Source organism: Cyanistes caeruleus, chromosome 5 (genome assembly GCF_971803275.1).
Source record: "Cyanistes caeruleus chromosome 5, bCyaCae1.hap1.1, whole genome shotgun sequence".
Lineage (NCBI taxonomy): Eukaryota > Metazoa > Chordata > Aves > Passeriformes > Paridae > Cyanistes > Cyanistes caeruleus.
The window spans coordinates 24208412-24226511 of record NC_141705.1 but is presented as its reverse complement, the minus strand read 5'-3'; the positions used below and the strand labels follow the sequence as shown (position 1 = coordinate 24226511).

Sequence of the window (18100 nt, the reverse complement as noted above, 5' to 3'; positions counted from 1 at the left end):
ATGTATATCTAGCACATACACTAGATATACATTCTCAGACCAGGCTTGTATCTTATGGCAACAACAACCAAAAGCACCCTTTCATCTAAAAATACTTCCTGCATTACATCACTATCTTAAAGTTGAAAAAAAAGCTCCAGAAAGTGTGATTTTTTTTCAGATAAGTTTGTTGTGGGAAGAAAGTGTCTGAACCAATTCTGTAGAAAGGCTGTAGTAAGAAAACGTGAAAAAAAAGTTTCACAAATCCTGATATTTCCATAGAACATTAAAATGCACAAGTGCTTTTAGCACAGGTATTTGAACAGACAAAATCAAAGGTTTTGGGTGCACAACATAATGAAGCACAGTTAATGAATCCCTGCTTATCCCTATAATATCTGAGCAAAGTGATTTGCTTTAAAGGATCTCTCCTCTATCACAGGAAGCCTCTAGGGATTTGGGGAAATAGTATATTACAGGAGTTTGCAGATATAGTCTGAAGAATTAGAATGCTGATTTTGCAGAAAAAAGACACATCCTAGTTTCAGGGTCACAGAACACTCAAACATGCTCAGTATTTGGGTTCTTACATGCACATTTTAGTTAGGAAGTGATATAGTAAATACTAACTAAGAAGCATTTGCATACAAGAATATATCAGTGCTTAGAATACAGGATTGTCAAGAGTTCATGTGCGTACTCTGAGATTAAAAATACTGACTTGACACTCATGCTGAGAGATATTCAATTAATTCATCTCATACCAGTTCCTCCTGCTGAATCATCAAAGGGACAGAGATGGACTCTCCTCAGGGAGGGGCACTCTCCTCTTAACTGTTGTTATACATTTGCTTCTGTTTGTCTAAGAGAAATGTACTTGGAATGACCTTACATAATCAAGGGGGTAACTTAGAAAAATGCCCAGATCAAGGGATTTTGTGTTGTACCTGCTAAATTTCTATAGAACCTTTCTATCTTACTAAATCTTTGAAAGAAGAACACTTGTTGTTCTCTAACTGTTATTACAGCTCAATTAATTGTCTGGAACATGCTTACAGAAAACCAGAAATCATCTTTTAATCTCATTCTAAAGCCCATTATTTCATTTGTAATTGGATGGATTTCAATCATATTTCTCATTAAGATTGAGCAGTTTCAAATCCATCTCAAAGGTAACCTATGTGTTTTGCTCTCCTCTGTGCTCACCATGTGGCATACAAATTGTCTCAGAGTATGACATAAAAGACATGCAAACCATCATTCTTTTTCACTAGACTTGGAACTTTATCTCTGGGGAAATGGGAATTTGTGTAGACACCTCAAATCATTATATTCTCTGTATGGCTGAATATATGTCTTTGATCCAGTAGGTGCTTAATGTAAGAATATAAAGTTTTTTCTGCAAATCATTTATCTAGACCTGCCTAGGAAGAAGCTTTTCAGTTCCACATATATTTTACTTATCCACTTTTAAAACCTGCCTTTTCTTTTGGACATTGCAATGTCTGTAGCAGAGTTCTTCATTGTAATTACATGCTGTATGAAAAACTGTTTGGTTTGTTTTCATCTGATAATTTAATTTTTCCTCTTTCTTCCACAGTAAAATATTGTCAATAAAAAAAATCCTTATCACCTTTTAAATTAGTCATTCTTTTACAGGTTTTAATTAAGGAATTCTGCAGTAGACTTGGATACATTTTATTTTCTGAAGGCATAAAATGGATATGCCTCCTTGCAAGAAAATACTTTCTTCTGGCAAAGCACCTCATGGAAATAGGTGTTCCTACCATTAACTCTGCTAGGAATACAAGAAGCTTTACAATCAAAGTACATTGAATTCAGTCCATGGGCCTTTCCTGAAGAACTTCCAACCTAAAACTGGGGATAGAAACAGCAGTAAGGCAGGGATACTAATTAAGGTGCATGTGTCTTCAAATGGGTCTGTTTATTAAATTGATTCAGATTTCTTAGCTTTGTGTTACTGATGTAGCAGAAGACAGCTTTTAGAAGGGATAAGACTAGTGGAGTGAAATTGGGTACTCTGTGCAGTGAAACAGCACAGAACAGTGGAATTGAAGTTGGAGGAGAACCCAAACTTGTCTCAATTAATACCTACTGATTCAAATATACTTTAAAAAAAAATGAGTTTGTTACAAGTTTTATCAGAATAAGGAATTAAGGATAAACTCTTCCATGAGTAGCTTGAATGAAAGCAAACTATTTAAGTGCTATGTGATGTGATGTAAAGAACAAAAATAAACAGGAAGCTCTTCTCTGAAACTTCAATTTCTAGAGGAACATTCATATTGACAAAAAGACTGTTAATTTAGGTACAGCACAGAGGGTAAATTCATATCCAGAAGCAAGAGAATGTTAATCTATTGCCATTTATTAATGTAATATGAAATTACCTCATTTCAAAGTAATTTCAAAATGCAAAGAGTCATTAGTAATATCAAACTCCCCATGCTTTAAAACTGCATAAAAGTTTTAGAATAATGCCCTGAAACCATCACAGGATAATTTACTTGAAAAGCATAATTCTGGGTTCTAAGAACTTCAGAAAGAGTCTAGCAGCACACTTCTTGCTGTGTGAATATTAATGATTGAAAGGCTTGAATAGCATATACAGATAAATTATATATATGAGATAAATATTTTAGAACTTTTATCTTGATTTTTTCTGAAGGCCTGTGTTTCTCTGACTAAGGCGTTTGTGTGGCATATACTGTTTCAAATACAGATATTCTGCTCCTTTTACAAAACAAATAGAAAACAGACATTAATAAAAGAGACCTCTGGCTAAGATTTCATTCCCCTGAAATTTTCATGTGGGAAAACCGTCATTGAGGCCACCCTGCACCTAGTTTGATCTACTTTGCAGATTAAACAGAATGGAATTTGCAAGTATACATATTTACATGCAGGGGACAGTAGATAACATCGTAAACTCATTAGAATGAATATAATAGGAGTGGAAACATGACACATCCCTGTACAAGAGACCTGTAGAGATCTCCAGCAAAGCCCCAGTTAAATCCTCTCTTACGTTTCTTTCCTAATCCAGCCATGGGAAGCACAACATACGCATTTCTACTCAGCAAACATTAGGTCAGTTTTGAAAAGCAAAGTTCACAGTCAATATGGCGTGTGGAGCTATTTTATAGTAGAAGGACCAACAAACCCCTCTGGTCCAAGTGGATAGCAGTGGGAACGAGACAGAATATAGAGAAATCCTAAATGAGAGCGGTGCGAACAAAGGGAAGAATAATGTGTGGAGTTAAAAGGGACAGAGGGACAGCTTACCAGCAGAACTGCATCACCTACCTGAAATACTTTTGCCAAATTGTCAAAAAGGGCTTGACCAGCACTGACTTTATGCTTGACTCCCCTGACTGTGCCATTTTTGCTGAGGATGTTGACTCGCTTTGTACCAAACCCCTTCTCTTTAGTGGCTCTGACTAAGATGAGCAAGTCATCCTGCTCATTGTCGTTTTCATCACACTCCGACCCTACGTGTCCGTTCTGCTGCCCGTCCACCTCGCTCAGCCGGCTGGTTTGGTCAGTCTCTGAGCTGCTGGCATACTCGGAGTCCAGCGAGTCGGCAGCCTCCCCGTCGGCGTACACCTCCTTCAGCACCCGCCCGCTGTGCGAGGACGCCACGCGGAACCGAACCTTCCTCAGCAGCCTCTCGCTGTCCGCCTTCACCTCGCTTTTAAACATTGCCTCTTCCATTGATATGAGCAGTTTGCATTGTTCCAGCGTGGTGCCCATTGCATTTGCCAGTTGGTCACACTTAACAACAATATCAGCGCTGTTTTCTGTTGACAGGGGTTCTCATATTAAACTAAAGAGGGCTCCCAAGAAGCCACTGCCGTTCTGCAGTTAATAATGGATGCATTTGTGCTATGGTTACCTTTAAACTAAAACCTGTAAAGTGATCTCATTAATTAATTATTAAAAAGACATTGTGTACTTTTTAGCACTAAGGGAGAAAGCAAGAAAGGGAGAAATTATATTCATTGATTAAAATAAAGAGGGAAGGGGAAGGGGAAGAGGAAGGGGAAGGGGAAGGGGAAGGGGAAGGGGAAGGGGAAGGGGAAGGGGAAGGGGAAGGGGAAGGGGAAGGGGAAGGGGAAGGGGAAGGGGAAGGGGAAGGGGAAGGGGAAGGGGAAGGGGAGTTCAAGAAGCATTTGGACAACACTCTCAGGCACAAGATGTGACCTTTGGGATGTCCTGCACAGGGCCAGGAGTTGGACTTTGATGATTCTTATAAGTCTCTTTCAGCTCATTCTTTGATTCTGTAATAAACCAAATAACAGCAATTACACAATTTTATATGAAAACAGTTTGACTTTCTAATAAAGACAAAGAGGAAGAGTTTTTCACAGGATCTACCAAGTCAAAACTGTTTATGTTCATTGCACGGGGGGAAAAATGAAAAACTTCAGCACCTGGATCAATGATGAACACGTTTCTTTCATCAAAACACTTAACTTTCCTACCAGTCAAACCTCATTCTCCAAAGTTTGTTTTTTGCACAACCTTAAGGAGATTTGGCAGGGAGCTCCTGCTTGGTGGTTTTCAGTGCTGACCTCTTCACAGACTGGCAGAGCAGTGGAGCAGCAATTAGTCAGAATTTGTTGCACAGAGTAACACAATGTTATTAAATACAGCTGGGCCATTGCTAACACCACACAGCAACCACAGCATATGTTCTGTTTTGTCAAGGACTGAGCAAGGGAATCTGAACAAGGAGTAGGAGAAAGCTCATTAATTGAGGCAGCAAGGATCAACAATAAGAAGCAGGGTAACATGGATAGGGTAGGGTAGCAGGAAACCACATTGCCCTATCCTAGCAAATCACAAGTAGCGGTTGCACAGTGCTCAGCACCCAAACCTAGATGCAAAAATAACCAACCCACACTTGAGGTTTCTGGCTATGTCTACTCAATGTCGTGTAGTAGCACCTTAAACCCCCAAGCCGCTTCTGAGTTTGCATGATGATTCCTACTTACAGTGCTATTTCTGTGTTTTCTTAATGTAAAGAAAAATGCATCATTGAGAAATCAATCCCCTTCTCACTTTCCTGACAAACATTCCCTAGACACTCTCTACAGCTTCATTTTCTCTCTAGACTCATGAATACTGAATATCTTCCTGAAGCCTGTGACCCCCAACAGATGCAGGCATGAAATGAGTCCCTAGATGCTCCACCGACCCAGAATGGTAATGCCTGCACTCACAAGCAGCTGCAGAGCTTCAAGCATCTGAGACTTTCTGGTCAAGATTTAGAAAATTCAGGTTCAAATCTTTCAACAGTTATGTGGGGGTTATTTTGACTTTGTTTTGAACAAGAGGCATGAAAATATTGCTCTTCAGCCCAAATAAAATCACAATTTTCAAGGGTGAAATCTTATTTCCTTATTTCCACAAGATGGAAAGACGATGATTAGTGGCATTTCATAGCACTAGTGTTTGCCACACTTCTTTCTAAATAAGATGATTCACTGTATTATTAACTACTGTAATTAATGCAGAAAAAATAGGTAAAAATAATAAGTTACAAGAGTTAAAATACATTGTTACTTATCTTTCAAAGAAGAGAAACATCTAGTATCAAAGTCTGTATTAATATTGCATACAGTTATAAGAATCTTTGTAAAACTCATTTGAGGAGGAGGATGCTGAATCACACTGATTGTGTCATAGCCACTTGCCCACAAGAGTTTTGACAAGAAATACAGTTCTTTATTACTAAAATGTGACTCAGAACAAAGAACATTCTCTAGAAGAACGAATATTTCAAAGTACCTTTTATAGAATTATCCAAACAGGGCTGCAGGATACCTGGAGAAATTACTTAGCCTTCTACCTATGCTGAAGTTCACTGTATAGTAGTATTTCCATGATTATATGAGTGGCTTGGAAACCTGTAGTGATTGACTTTGTTCATATTAGTTTCTATTTAAATAATACAACCCAACTGTTTTTCAATTAATTGTCACACATTAAAAAATATGAACTTCTATAACAGAAATATTTTGCACAAAAATTTTGTAATACTTTTATCTTTTCTAGTTGTCACTGTTTATCCTTTAACAGAAACCATTTTACTGCTGTTTCAGGCAATAAGAAAGCTTGCACTGTCTGAATTGCAAATACTGTAATGCTACCTGAGTGACTTAAAAAGGTAATGTAGTGTTGAATAAATGCAGAATTAATTAGTACCACATTTTAAAAACACTCCAAACACTGTTCACATCTTGTTCTCTGTTAGTAGGAAATTAGCTCATTGTTTAGTTTCATGGCAATTCCATTATTCACTGGGAGGTATTTTTATGTCTGGTTATGACAATTAAGGAACTGCAAGTACAATTTTATCTGAAAAAAAATAATGAAGCAAAGTGGAGTGTGCCTCTTGACAGACACATTTACACACATAAGATTCCATCCTGGTGTTCCAGCTGTGGGCCTTCTGTGAGCAAATATGTGACTTTGGGGCTAAGTGCACATACCCAATAGTAAACAGATTACAGACTTTAACAGGTTGTATTTGTGACATAAGACATTTGAGAGTTCAAAAACCTGAGATGCACATATTTGTACCATCTGCCTGGGTACATGTTCTCAACAACAGCAGAAAGGATAAAACTTGACAAAGCATCTTTGCTCCTCCTGTAGACTAAAACCGTATTAAATGCTTAAACTAACTCCAACTGAGCAGTTTGATGCTGAATCCTACCAACTGTTATATTTCTGTTTATAATTTTTAGCTTTCCTATACACATTTCTTTTCATTGAAAGGCTTATCTCACTTAATGAGCTGTATCTATTAAAAACTAATGTAGTGGGGTTTTGCAGTAGTGAGATATTATTTGTACATAATTATTCCTCTTCCTGAAACATTTGGCTATTGTTAGATTTTTTTTCTGCTCAGTTTGGTTCTAATGTTCTGCTACTGATTAATTTGAGTCCAGGGGGTCCAGCAACCAGAGTCAAAGCACACAGGAAATCAAGTATCTCTAGAGAGATCTCACCTGAGAAGAGAAGCAGTCTGTTAAAAAAAAGAGCAAATAAGCTATTTCATCCACTGCTTTTAATGTGACTTTGTTTCATTTCACAAGGACTTGGACCAACCCATTACCCTGATGCTGTGATAAATAATATGGCTGCAAATAAAATCCAGAGATTTTATCATGTTCAATATATCACTATAGAACTAAGATACCAGAACTGTATGGAGACCAGGGGACAGATGCTGTACATAGCAAACTGAAAGACAAATATCTGCCCTGAGACTGACATCTGAGAATTCACACTCCATGAAAGAAGGTACCTGCAGAGGCAACTCTTCACATCTTTCATCCACGACAAAAGAGGGAAGTCTAGATAATAAACTTAGTCTCAATGTTTACATTTAAAATCACTGATATTAGGTCAAATGAGGTGAAGCCTTTAATACTTTTATAATGAAAAAACTAAGCTAAAGTAGCAATCACATTATGCCAAGTGAGACCATTATAGCTGTATCAGGAAGGGAAAAAAAGCTCAGAAGAGTATAGAAGGAAACTCTAATCTCACTTATAATTCTGATGTAATTTCTTTAATATATAGTTAAATCCTACTGTCAGAGTTCATCATATATATACAGACTTCAATTTCTACAGCTTACACAAGTAGAGAATCTGTCCTAGGTGTTCCATTTCACTAAGTTTGGAGCACTACCTGTCGCTCTATTGGGAACGGTGACAAGAACGACACAGACTCTCTTGTGGAGTCAAACTGGAGAATTTCTCTTGGTTTATTAGTAAACTAACACATCACCATCATTGGTCAGTGGGGTTCACCACCCCTCGACTTTCTCTGGCAAGGAAACAAGAAACTGACAAACAGCACCTGCAAGGCTGTCTTCTATCTCTGAGGATTGTTTTAATTCCTCCTTATGATTTCCCAGGCCACTTTCTCAGGCAAGACTGAGGAAGTTATGCAGCCTGCTATTCCACAGGCACTGTGCTCCCTGCTTCACAGTTAGCATCCATACACTACCAGCTTCACCTCAGGAAAGAACCGCAAATCAATAACATTAAACTTAGCAAAATGTTTGAAAGAGTATCTAGACATGTATTAAGAAGCAAAGACTGTTTGCACTTTGCTGAAAAAGAGTAGAGTGTTCTGTTTGAAATTACTATAAAAAATGTACCTAGTGACATTCCCATGGATCAGAGAATAAAAGGTATAAAAAATAATAGAATTTGTAGCATTCAAATCACAGCAAAATGGATCCTGAACCACGAAATGAGACTTCAGGAGAAAAAATGACAAGAGGAAAAGAAGTAAAATGGGCTGAAGTCAGCAACTACCTTCATTTCTGAACACACGACCATTTTAATAGACCAGGTTACCCTGTGACAAAGCATTATGTGCTCTGTTTTGATGCACAGTGTATGCAAGGCCATTTTGTGTGATGTATTTGCAGGTTTATAAGTATATATAGCCAGTCTGTAGGCTGACTTGATACCATCCACACTGGTGTCATTCATCATTAGACAGATGGCATGAATTCCCAGTGACATGTCTTGTGATATGAATTTTTTGGGTTTTTTTCACTCTACAAAAGACTGTTTGCAGGTGCCTCCAACTCTGTTCCACTGATAGTAATCAGAAGCATATTCTGCAATCTCTAATTCTTAATACAAAATTAGCAGAGTAATCATCAGGACACAGATATCCAAAAGACCTAGATTTCCCTCCTGTTGCTGGGGAACAGGTGCTTTGATTTGTAAAAGCATGCATGCTAAGCTGAGTTTGTTCATTTTGCTATGAGTAAGTAAAGTTTGTTAACAACATGCTCTATGTTTTAAAGATTACAAAAGCAGATGATTTGAACAGTGAATGCTGACCAAATTGTTTCTCAAATCTGAGACAAATTTAGTACATTTCCAACTTGTTTAAAGAAGGAATATTACCATTTGCTAAGTCAGCAAAGCATCTGTCTACTTTTCTGCAGGTCCAGAACAACTTTTTAACTGTAATAAAGTTCATGAGGACACTCTGAGCACGTTCAGGTCCCCACCAGGGAACTCTTGCATCTGGCAATTGTTTGTCAGGTATAGCAGCTGCTAAATGAAAATAATACAGACAAGAACAAACCAAGCATACTGTTGCTATTGTAATGCCTAATTATTCATGACAAGTGCTTTACACTGTCATCTCATTTTATTTATAGATTTCATTTAACTTCTGTTAAACAATTGTTAGACAGAATGTCAAGGGGTTTGTGTCTGTATTTCTGTTTACATTAGTGAATTGGGTGCATTTTTTGTTCAATTTATATAATGAAGTAATTTGAATAACGAATGAAGAAATCAAGAGGTGTGTCTAGGATATGCACAAGGACCTAGGGAGACATAAGGAAACTTTCTGCTATCCTTTTTGCTTGAGTGAGCAGGAAGTGTCCATTTCCAAAACTTTTAGAGAGGAATGCCCTAACTGCATTTTACTTCAAGTAGATCATTGAATGTTCTACTGCTAAATTTTAGCAAATTTAGACCTCCAAAAAAAATTGGAAGTCTTCCCCACACACATTGTTTTGTTCTGTTAAACAGCATCTGAGTCCTATGGCTGAGCTCTAAACTTCATTATTAAGTAGCCTAATTAAAACATATCTCCCAAATATTCTTTGGAGGCAAGAAAAGTTTAATTATACAGTTTTCATTTAATTACTCAGAGATTCTTATAGAGAAATTAAAAGGACTTATAAATACTGTGAGTAGACTTATGTTTTCTTAAATTTTATTCTTAGGTTATAGGAATGTTCTTGGGTGGGTTTATATCCAGCCAGATTTTTTTCGATGGGAAAAAGTTATTTTGGGGCTCTCACTCTGAGGGAATCAATGAAAACAAAGTGTAATCAGCCCTTTTTTGGGTCAGATTTGTTCTGCTGTTGTGCTTACTGCTTTCAGACCTTGAGAGACTGGACTATTAATGTTTAATGACACAAATAATCAACTGTTTAACAGCTCAGAGGGCAGAGGGCATGCACACCTTGGCTGGAATTTTGAACAAGGTGAGGGAAAAGGCTGATGAGAGGCAAATCCTGTGAGGTGGAAGAGTGCTTTTCATCATGCCAATGTCCTCCCTTACATAGTGGCTGAAAACTCCCATAGATAGGTAGATACAAACATACATACCTAGACACACACATACACATACAGTGTGAAAACTCCCCTTCAGGAGAACTCAGGACATTCACACAGAGCCTGAAAGTGTTCATCCCTGCTGATGTAATGGGGCGTGACTGACTCATTTCACTGATGGGAGAGGTGGCTGTCATGTCTTAGAAGGTACCTTAAACCACCAAAGGCTCCTGAAGTGTCCCTGATGCAAAGTAACCTCCAGTATGAAACTCCCCACCTCAGGGGGGATACCTGGGCATTCCCACCCAAATCTGAGTGAATATAAACCCAGTGGACTCTGTGTTTCTTCAGCTTGCCCCACCCCATCAAGACAGACACCAGCATTTTGACAATACTGGGACACTCACTGCTAAGACCAAAAGAGGGGACAAACAGGACGGGATCCACAGGATCCACAGAGTCTCTCTTCTTTTTCTTTCTTTCTCCTTCTCCCACTCTACTTCACATTTACAGTTAAATTAAAATCTGTACTATTGACTTTGGTATATGGTGTCATTTCCACCTTAATTAGGGCAGAGACATCTCTCTAATAATTTCAATAACTGGATCTTAACAAGATGGAAAATTCTGATGCTGAGCTTGCAAATGTCTACCATAACCCTCAATCTAACTTGAAGCACGTATCTCATGTGCCTTCCGCAAACATTCCATTACATACTACTTTTGACATTTATTTTTGAGCCAAAAATGTGACTACTAGTCACTTACGGTTTTCATGGGAGAAAAAAATACATTCAGTGCTTTCTTCTTATAATTTTTTTCTCCCCAGAAGACCACATCATTATTGTGATAGTAGGTAGCAGACACCCTAGCAATAATATATAATAATGTAGTTTAGGTCTCATTTCATACCCAGAAATAAAAGTGATGAAAATAAGATAAAGGACTTTCATTTAGTTCTACTGTTACTAGCTGATGTCACTTCTACTATTCTTGCTGCAGGTTTCTTTCACTCAAAACTTGATAAATCTCTATGTTTGCCCTCCATGTCTTCAGTTTTTCAGTTGAGACAAGAAAAAATTTTGTGAAATTGGGTTTTCTTCCAAATGCTGTTGTTAACATAATATCACATTGACTCCTATATAAAGAAGATGATTTGCATACACTGTGATTCCCCATACACCCATCAGCTGATAAGAAATGTCAACCAATCCCTGAATTGCTGTGCTGTTTTTAATTTAAGCTGGATACCATTTTTTGTGACAGAAATATTTATTTATATACAAATATATTCAGTTTTAGAGGACATTTCATTCAGCTTCAGGAAATCAGAAACATATCAGCCTTCTCTTGCATGCCTCTGGGGAAGAGTTTAATAGCCATGACTTCCCAAAGGTAAATCTTTATGACATCTGGAGGCAGAAGAACCATTCACTGACATGGAAGAGGTTTGACTTTTCCACCTGTGTGAGGCAAACAGAGAAAGACCAGGGAGAGGGCATCAGTCAGTCTAATGGCTGAGGTAATTGCAAGAGGGATGAATCATTAAGTCACTTAGGCTCGGTTTTCTCAGCAAACAAATGGGGAATCACTTCACTCAGTGGGATTCAGAGAAACCCTTACTGTGAGCAGGGAAACAATGTCAGCAAATGCTCGTCTGGGCTGACTGATGAAACCACTCTGAAGCTGGGTGAAATCACCGCCTCATACCAACAGAAATTCAGTGTAGTCAGTGCAAATGAGCAGCCTGGGCAGTGATTCACCCACTGGCACAGGGATGTCGGGTTCTGTCAGAGGCAGTCTGGGTGACCTGGCACACAGCAGCCCCAGGCAGGTGCAGGGGGGCTGGAGAGGCACAGCAACAGAGGAGGGAGGCCTTCCTTTTCTGTTTGCCAACAGAGAAACAGGTACTTTTTGATATATAAAGGAAAGAAAAGCTTGGAAGGACAGATTACTGCTTTTTTTTTTCTTCTGGAACTGATTGTTTCAAAACCATTGGGAACAAATGATGCAATGAGAGCCAGCTTTTTCCTCACACTCGAATGCACTGTTGCTATCATAAATCTAGTTATTTATGATTCCAATTTGCAGTCACTTCCCTGGGCCATTCATTTGCTGTTTAAAAAAAGAGATGCCAAACATTGTCCAAAAACATATGCACATACCATAGCACCAGGGAAAAAATTGAAATATAAAGTCTTCCCCCTTAGCTACTCTTAATCTGTTTAGAGATTGCTCTTTAGAGCTGGGAAACAGTGATGTACTGACTGAGTACCTAGCACTGATATTTGAACACTCTTTAATGGGTTGCTTTGTACAATATAGTGAATCTTATATCTTCAGTCTCATGTTCTTTTGTTGTTGTTGCTGCTATTATTGTTACTACTACTACTATTATTTCAGTCTTATTTAGCAGGTACAGATACCATACTCCACTCTTATCTTGTCTTCTTTTCATTGCAGCTTGGATTTTGAGCACTTCAGCTGAGTTAATTCAATTTACAGGCTCATTAACCAGACTGCAAATGAAAGGGGAAGATGGTGTATCTCCACAGGAATTCTCAATGTCAGAATGGTCTCTGCATCTTAAAATCTCAGGAGGTTCTGGTGCAGCATCAGTCTGATTTCTTATACTTGCAAAATAGGATCCAATAGGTGAAAAAAAGTGGCAAAGAAACTGAAGAAAAATTGTAATTCCTTTTCCTCCACTAAATACTAAGTTGCATGTGATTTTCTCTATAGGCTTTTTTATCTAATCTTTATGAATAATATCTGACTTGCCAAAAGGCTTGTATGCTAAATCTCTTTTTTTTTTTTTTTACCTGATTTATCTTAAAGCTGTTTCAAACCAAAATAAATAATTTTTCTCTCTCTGAATCTTTGTATTTCTAGCTCTACCTTGATTTGTCACTGCTGAGAGACAGTGACAGCATTCAACACTGCTTCCAGAAGTTTCCTCTGAGGCCTGCTTCCTGAGCCTGCCTGTACAAGCTTTTTTAGTGTAGCCAGCCCCACAGCATTATTCTGATCACATTGCTAATGCACTTTTAGTTATGAGATTCTTTCTGTGAGTGTGATATTTCTTCATTTATAAATGGCTTTCTGCTAAGAATACATTTTGGAAGAGCTTTTTGTTTTGTATTGAATTGCTTTGGATTTATTAGATTTACTCTAACTGTTAACTTAGTATTTCTTATTCTTTTGCTCCACGGAGTTGAATTATATCATCTCCAAAGGATGCAGCCTTCAGCTGAGCACACATATAAAAATTACTATTTCTTTCATGATGTGTATTCATCAGAGACAAATTCAAATGCACACTCTCATTTTATTGGGTTTTTATGTTTGAAGTATTCTCAGAGGCACAACTTCAAATTTTTGGTGAGGTTTTGTGGCAGTCCTAATTCTAAGCTTAGCAGGAGCTCAAACTGCCTCCTCAACCCATATCAATGATGTTGAACTCAAGATATTGACTGAGCTGCAGCACATTTAATTTTCAAATTTACCCTTGGTCTCCAGTTAACCACACAGGTCTCAAACAAACCCCGTTCACAAGCAGTGGCCTTTATGCCTGGCAGTTAAATGCCTGGTGACTAAATGTCACCTCTTTGAATGCAAAAGCTATTTCATTGTCCAGAACTGTCCCTGGAACACTGAGCAGCATAATGATTCCTGATAAAATAGGCACCTGGGATGTCTGATACTGCAGTGAATTTTCATAGACATGCTCTGTCACTATGTCACTATGTCACAGAATGCCTTTTTTGTGGTCTCCAAAGGCATGCGTTTATTAGATCCAAAAATCTCCTTTCTCTGGGGCTTCAATTCCAGGCCAAGTAATTTGTAAGATTCACTCCCACAAATCTTTCTGTATCTTATATTTTGAGGAAGAGTTTTTCATTTTCCTGCAGCAGGCTTTGTTTATTTTCAACAAAAATAACCCAGATGAAAGCTAAATCAGCTGTTCAGGCAAAGACTCCTTTTCAAAAATGAAACATTTTGGTGGTTTGTCTCTAGCACAGAAATTAGATTATTTAAGGATGACCCAGTAAGTGACACAAATGAATCTTAGTTATCAATGGCATTCCCTAAATGTTCAAAACTACTGAGTCAGATCCCCTAAAATCTGAAGACTGGGTAAATATTGTACAATTTTAAAATATGCATGTTTATTTTCTCTTTGATCTTGAACTCATTTTTTTGCAAAAACATGGAGAACCATCACATTTTTTCAGAGAAGCTAAGATCTCCATACAATCATTTTACTTCAGCAGTTATACAGTTTCCCATGACCATTTCCAGTCAGGTTTTGAGTAATGACATTTTTCAATCTTGTGCTGAAGATCACCAGTCATTGTGATACAACAAAATTTCAAGAATTGCCAAAGCTAGTATTTTGGGGTGCCTTGCAAAAGAGTGCATACAGCACTGTGCACCTCTCTTGAACCTCTTCTGTACAGTCTATTGTGTAAGGATTGGCCAGAAAAGGATATAGCCTTTAACCCACACAGCAGAAGTTATTCTCTTCAGTGAGATCTCAACACTTGGCATCTGATAATCCATCAGCCACATGGATTTCTACTGTCAATTCTTGCTGGGTCCATATTACCACAGTGGATAAGCACTTAACCTTGTTTTAGAATATCTTCACAATGTGATGCAAATGCATTCATCAGCTATCCACATTGTTTAATCAGGGAACAGCTGGATAGCAAGTTGCCTCCCCTTGCTGTGGGAGGACTCCAGGTGTGGAGGGACCTCAGGGGTGAAATCCTTTACAGAGATTGGATACAGAACTATCCATAGTTCATCTGTCCTTTATTGTCCTGTCTGGCATTTTAGTGATAGCATTTCAATATTTAATTACATCCCAGGTCGACATAGACCTTTCTCAGAGGGATGCTCACATTGCCTACTACAGGGGTAAGGGAGACTTGTGAAGGTTGTGTGAACACAATATGCATGCCAGCAGCTAATGGAAGCAGCACTCTGATCTTTGAAGTAAACACAGAATGTGTGCCACTTCCCAGGCCCTCAGTGGCACTCAGGCACTGCAGTCTTCCTGGACAGACCTAAATCTCATCACAGGAGAAGGAGTTTCTGAGCAGCTCAAAGACTACACAGTAACTGTGGTGCTGTACAGCATTTACCCGAGCCAGCCTGCTGTCAGTGCTCAGATGGCTGGACCAAGTCTTTCTTGATGAAAAAGTCGAACTCTAGACCACCTGCCAAATTTTAATTTTTGTTGTTTCAGTCCCTCTTTCCTTTAAAAAATATCACAGTCACCCAGTAAGGCACAGGGTTAAAGCCTCACTGAGTCAAGAGAGGGTAAAGTGGTTGAAGTGGGAGGTTTTTGTGCTGTCTCCCTTCAGCAGCTTGACAGTGGAGGGCAACAGAGAGTATTGCAGGGAATAAAGTTATAATTTGCATGAGAAAATGGGATAAAGTTCCTGTCAGAAACACTGTCAGGAATTAAGGGCAGGGTTCTTGTGTTTTGGAATCTCAGCTAAAGTTTTAACAATGCATTTGCCTAAAGATTTTTTTTTAATATTACTTTTTGAAAAATACTTTTTATCGCATCTAGAGTAAATAAAAAGAAATTCTCACAGAATTCCTTTCCAAGTTTTTATGAGCTCTCTATTACATTATTTGTTCATGTAATATGGATTGATTTATTTCCTGATAGACAAGGATGTCAACTTTGATACATATTATGCCTCCAATTGTACAAGGAATGCTTTAAGCAAATACTGTATCTGAACACATTAGTAATTTGTACATTTTTGGTTATATATATATTTATGTTTCTTAGGACTTATTACTTATCATTTGATATCATTCATAGGCCTGGAAAAGTGTTCTTTCTTGGATAAAAGTCAGCATATAGTGTGATGATATAACTTACAAGAATACCATGATTGTATTACTGAAATTACATATGTGCTGTAAAATCCTGTTTAGACTGACAAACAATTCATATGAATAAACATGGAGTTTATAGCCCAGTTTTGGTTTGATGTGACTACAGCTGGAGTAGGTGTACACACATGCACACTCACTGGAATGAAATGTCTGAATGTGTCTTGTTATTTTTCCTTTTGAAAGGAAACTAAGATTGTTTCCTCTCTGTTGATGCATGGTTGCATCCCTTATTTCATAAGACTACACTAGCCAGCGAATGAGATGACAGATTTCAAAAGCTAATAGGTTTCCTTGGTGCACAGTAATTGAATTTGGTGCCATCAGCTGGAGTTGAGTCTCACTTCACCTTACAGTAAATTAATAATGCTGATGTTCTTTCATTTTTAAAAAACACATATTGATGTATTTCACACATGTGTCACAACCCCTTTGCCATGTGTTGTTCAATAAGACAAACTTTTTGCATGTGTGTTTCAGTGTCAAATTTCAAGTCCTTCTATCTCCCTTTCCCTGTCCAAACTTCTCTCAGATTTTGAAACATTTTTCTCTAACTTTCAGGCACTATTAACAAGAAAATAAAGCAGAGTGAGAAAGATATTAATTGATATAATAATTTCCATTAGTTTTATATGCAATGATGTTATTAGAAGCAAATATTTTATTATGGCAAATTCTCTGAAAGCCTTTTAATCAAATTCAAAGTTCCTGGCAAATAGAGTATTCAAAGTAGAAACATTTGCATATTAAGCAAAGTTTTCAGTCCTTTTTTTTCTCCACTGCTCTGATCCCCTGCTCATCTGCTTTCCCACCACTCAAGCCTTGCCACTTTGCCTGTTTCTTTCTGATCTCTTTTGTTGATCCTTCCTTCAAATCTCTGCACTATTTCTTACAGTAAAATAAAGTTATTATTTAGAATGTCTAGCTTGTAAACTTTCAGCAATATAGGCATTTATTTTCAGTAAGCCCTGATTTATCAGCTATATAAAAGAAATGCATAGTTGCTCTGACTGGAACAAGATAGATCACAACCAAGTCATTTCCCACCAAATTTTCCAACTATGCAATTTGCTGTTTCATGATCAATAGATGGTGCAATGCAAGAAGTGATTTCATACCTCTCTGGGCCCTGTAATAAAATAGTTTCATTACACAAGAATTATATGTATTATCCTCAAACTAACTATAGAGCTTCATGTGTTATCTTGGGAAACATACATATTCCTATTGAATTGGCTGATATTTTAACAGAGTTTTTTTTACAGTTTGACCTGAGGAAGTTATCTGTCTTCAGTGTTCCTAAGAACCTAGTATTTTAAGGGGGGAAGTGTAATATTTCATTTGATCTGGGCATTTCAATTATTGTTTCCTTTGCTGAAATCAAGAGCAAAATAAAAGTTATGCAGGAATAAGAAATTAAATTACATTTAGAAATGTAGCTTGAACTGAGGCAATGATTTCAATGCCCATTGATTAAACTAATTTCTTGTTTAAATATTCCAACAATCTGACATGGCAGATTGAGAGGCAATGAGACTCATTTTGTACCTAAAGTCCAACACTGCAAAGTAAGTTGATATTTACATCTTTGCTGGTTTACATATATTTTCCTTTGGACACTGTTGCTTTATGGGTCTAAATTGAAGGATGAAAATATAAAATACTGAAAAAATGATTAAGCATTTACTGATTTAGCAATACACTGCTAAGAAAGTAATTGCCTAATAATATAATTAAATAATATACTATAATTAAATAATAAATAATAAATCATATAAATAAATAAATAATATCACTATTACAGATTTAGCTACATAATTTTTGATAATTATTGCATACAATTTCAAAGCTAGCATTATTCAAGAACTATGCAAGACACACAACCACTGTTGAATTAGAGCTCTATCACCCCCTCTCCTCCCGCCACCACTTAGTACATGGCTGCAAGTCCATCTTTACCATATCCCACACCAAGTCTTCCAGACACAGACGTGATGGAAAGCTCTGTGGTTTTTCTAGGAGAGCTCCTCAAACAGCCCAGAAGATGGGCCAAGGTCTCTGCT

General features: G+C 37.5%; 1 protein-coding gene across 1 annotated transcript in view; it reads right to left on the bottom strand.

Moving 5' to 3' along the window:
• The window catches only part of GRXCR1 (glutaredoxin and cysteine rich domain containing 1), a 36507-nt gene extending 32628 nt beyond the window's left edge, over positions 1 to 3879 (bottom strand). Inside the window, exon 1 of the mRNA XM_023925295.2 lies at positions 3307 to 3879. Within this exon, the coding sequence (XP_023781063.1) occupies positions 3307 to 3753 (447 nt within the window). The 5' untranslated portion in view covers positions 3754 to 3879. The remainder of the gene's footprint in view (positions 1 to 3306) is intronic.
• Between the last annotated feature and the right edge of the window lie 14221 nt (positions 3880 to 18100).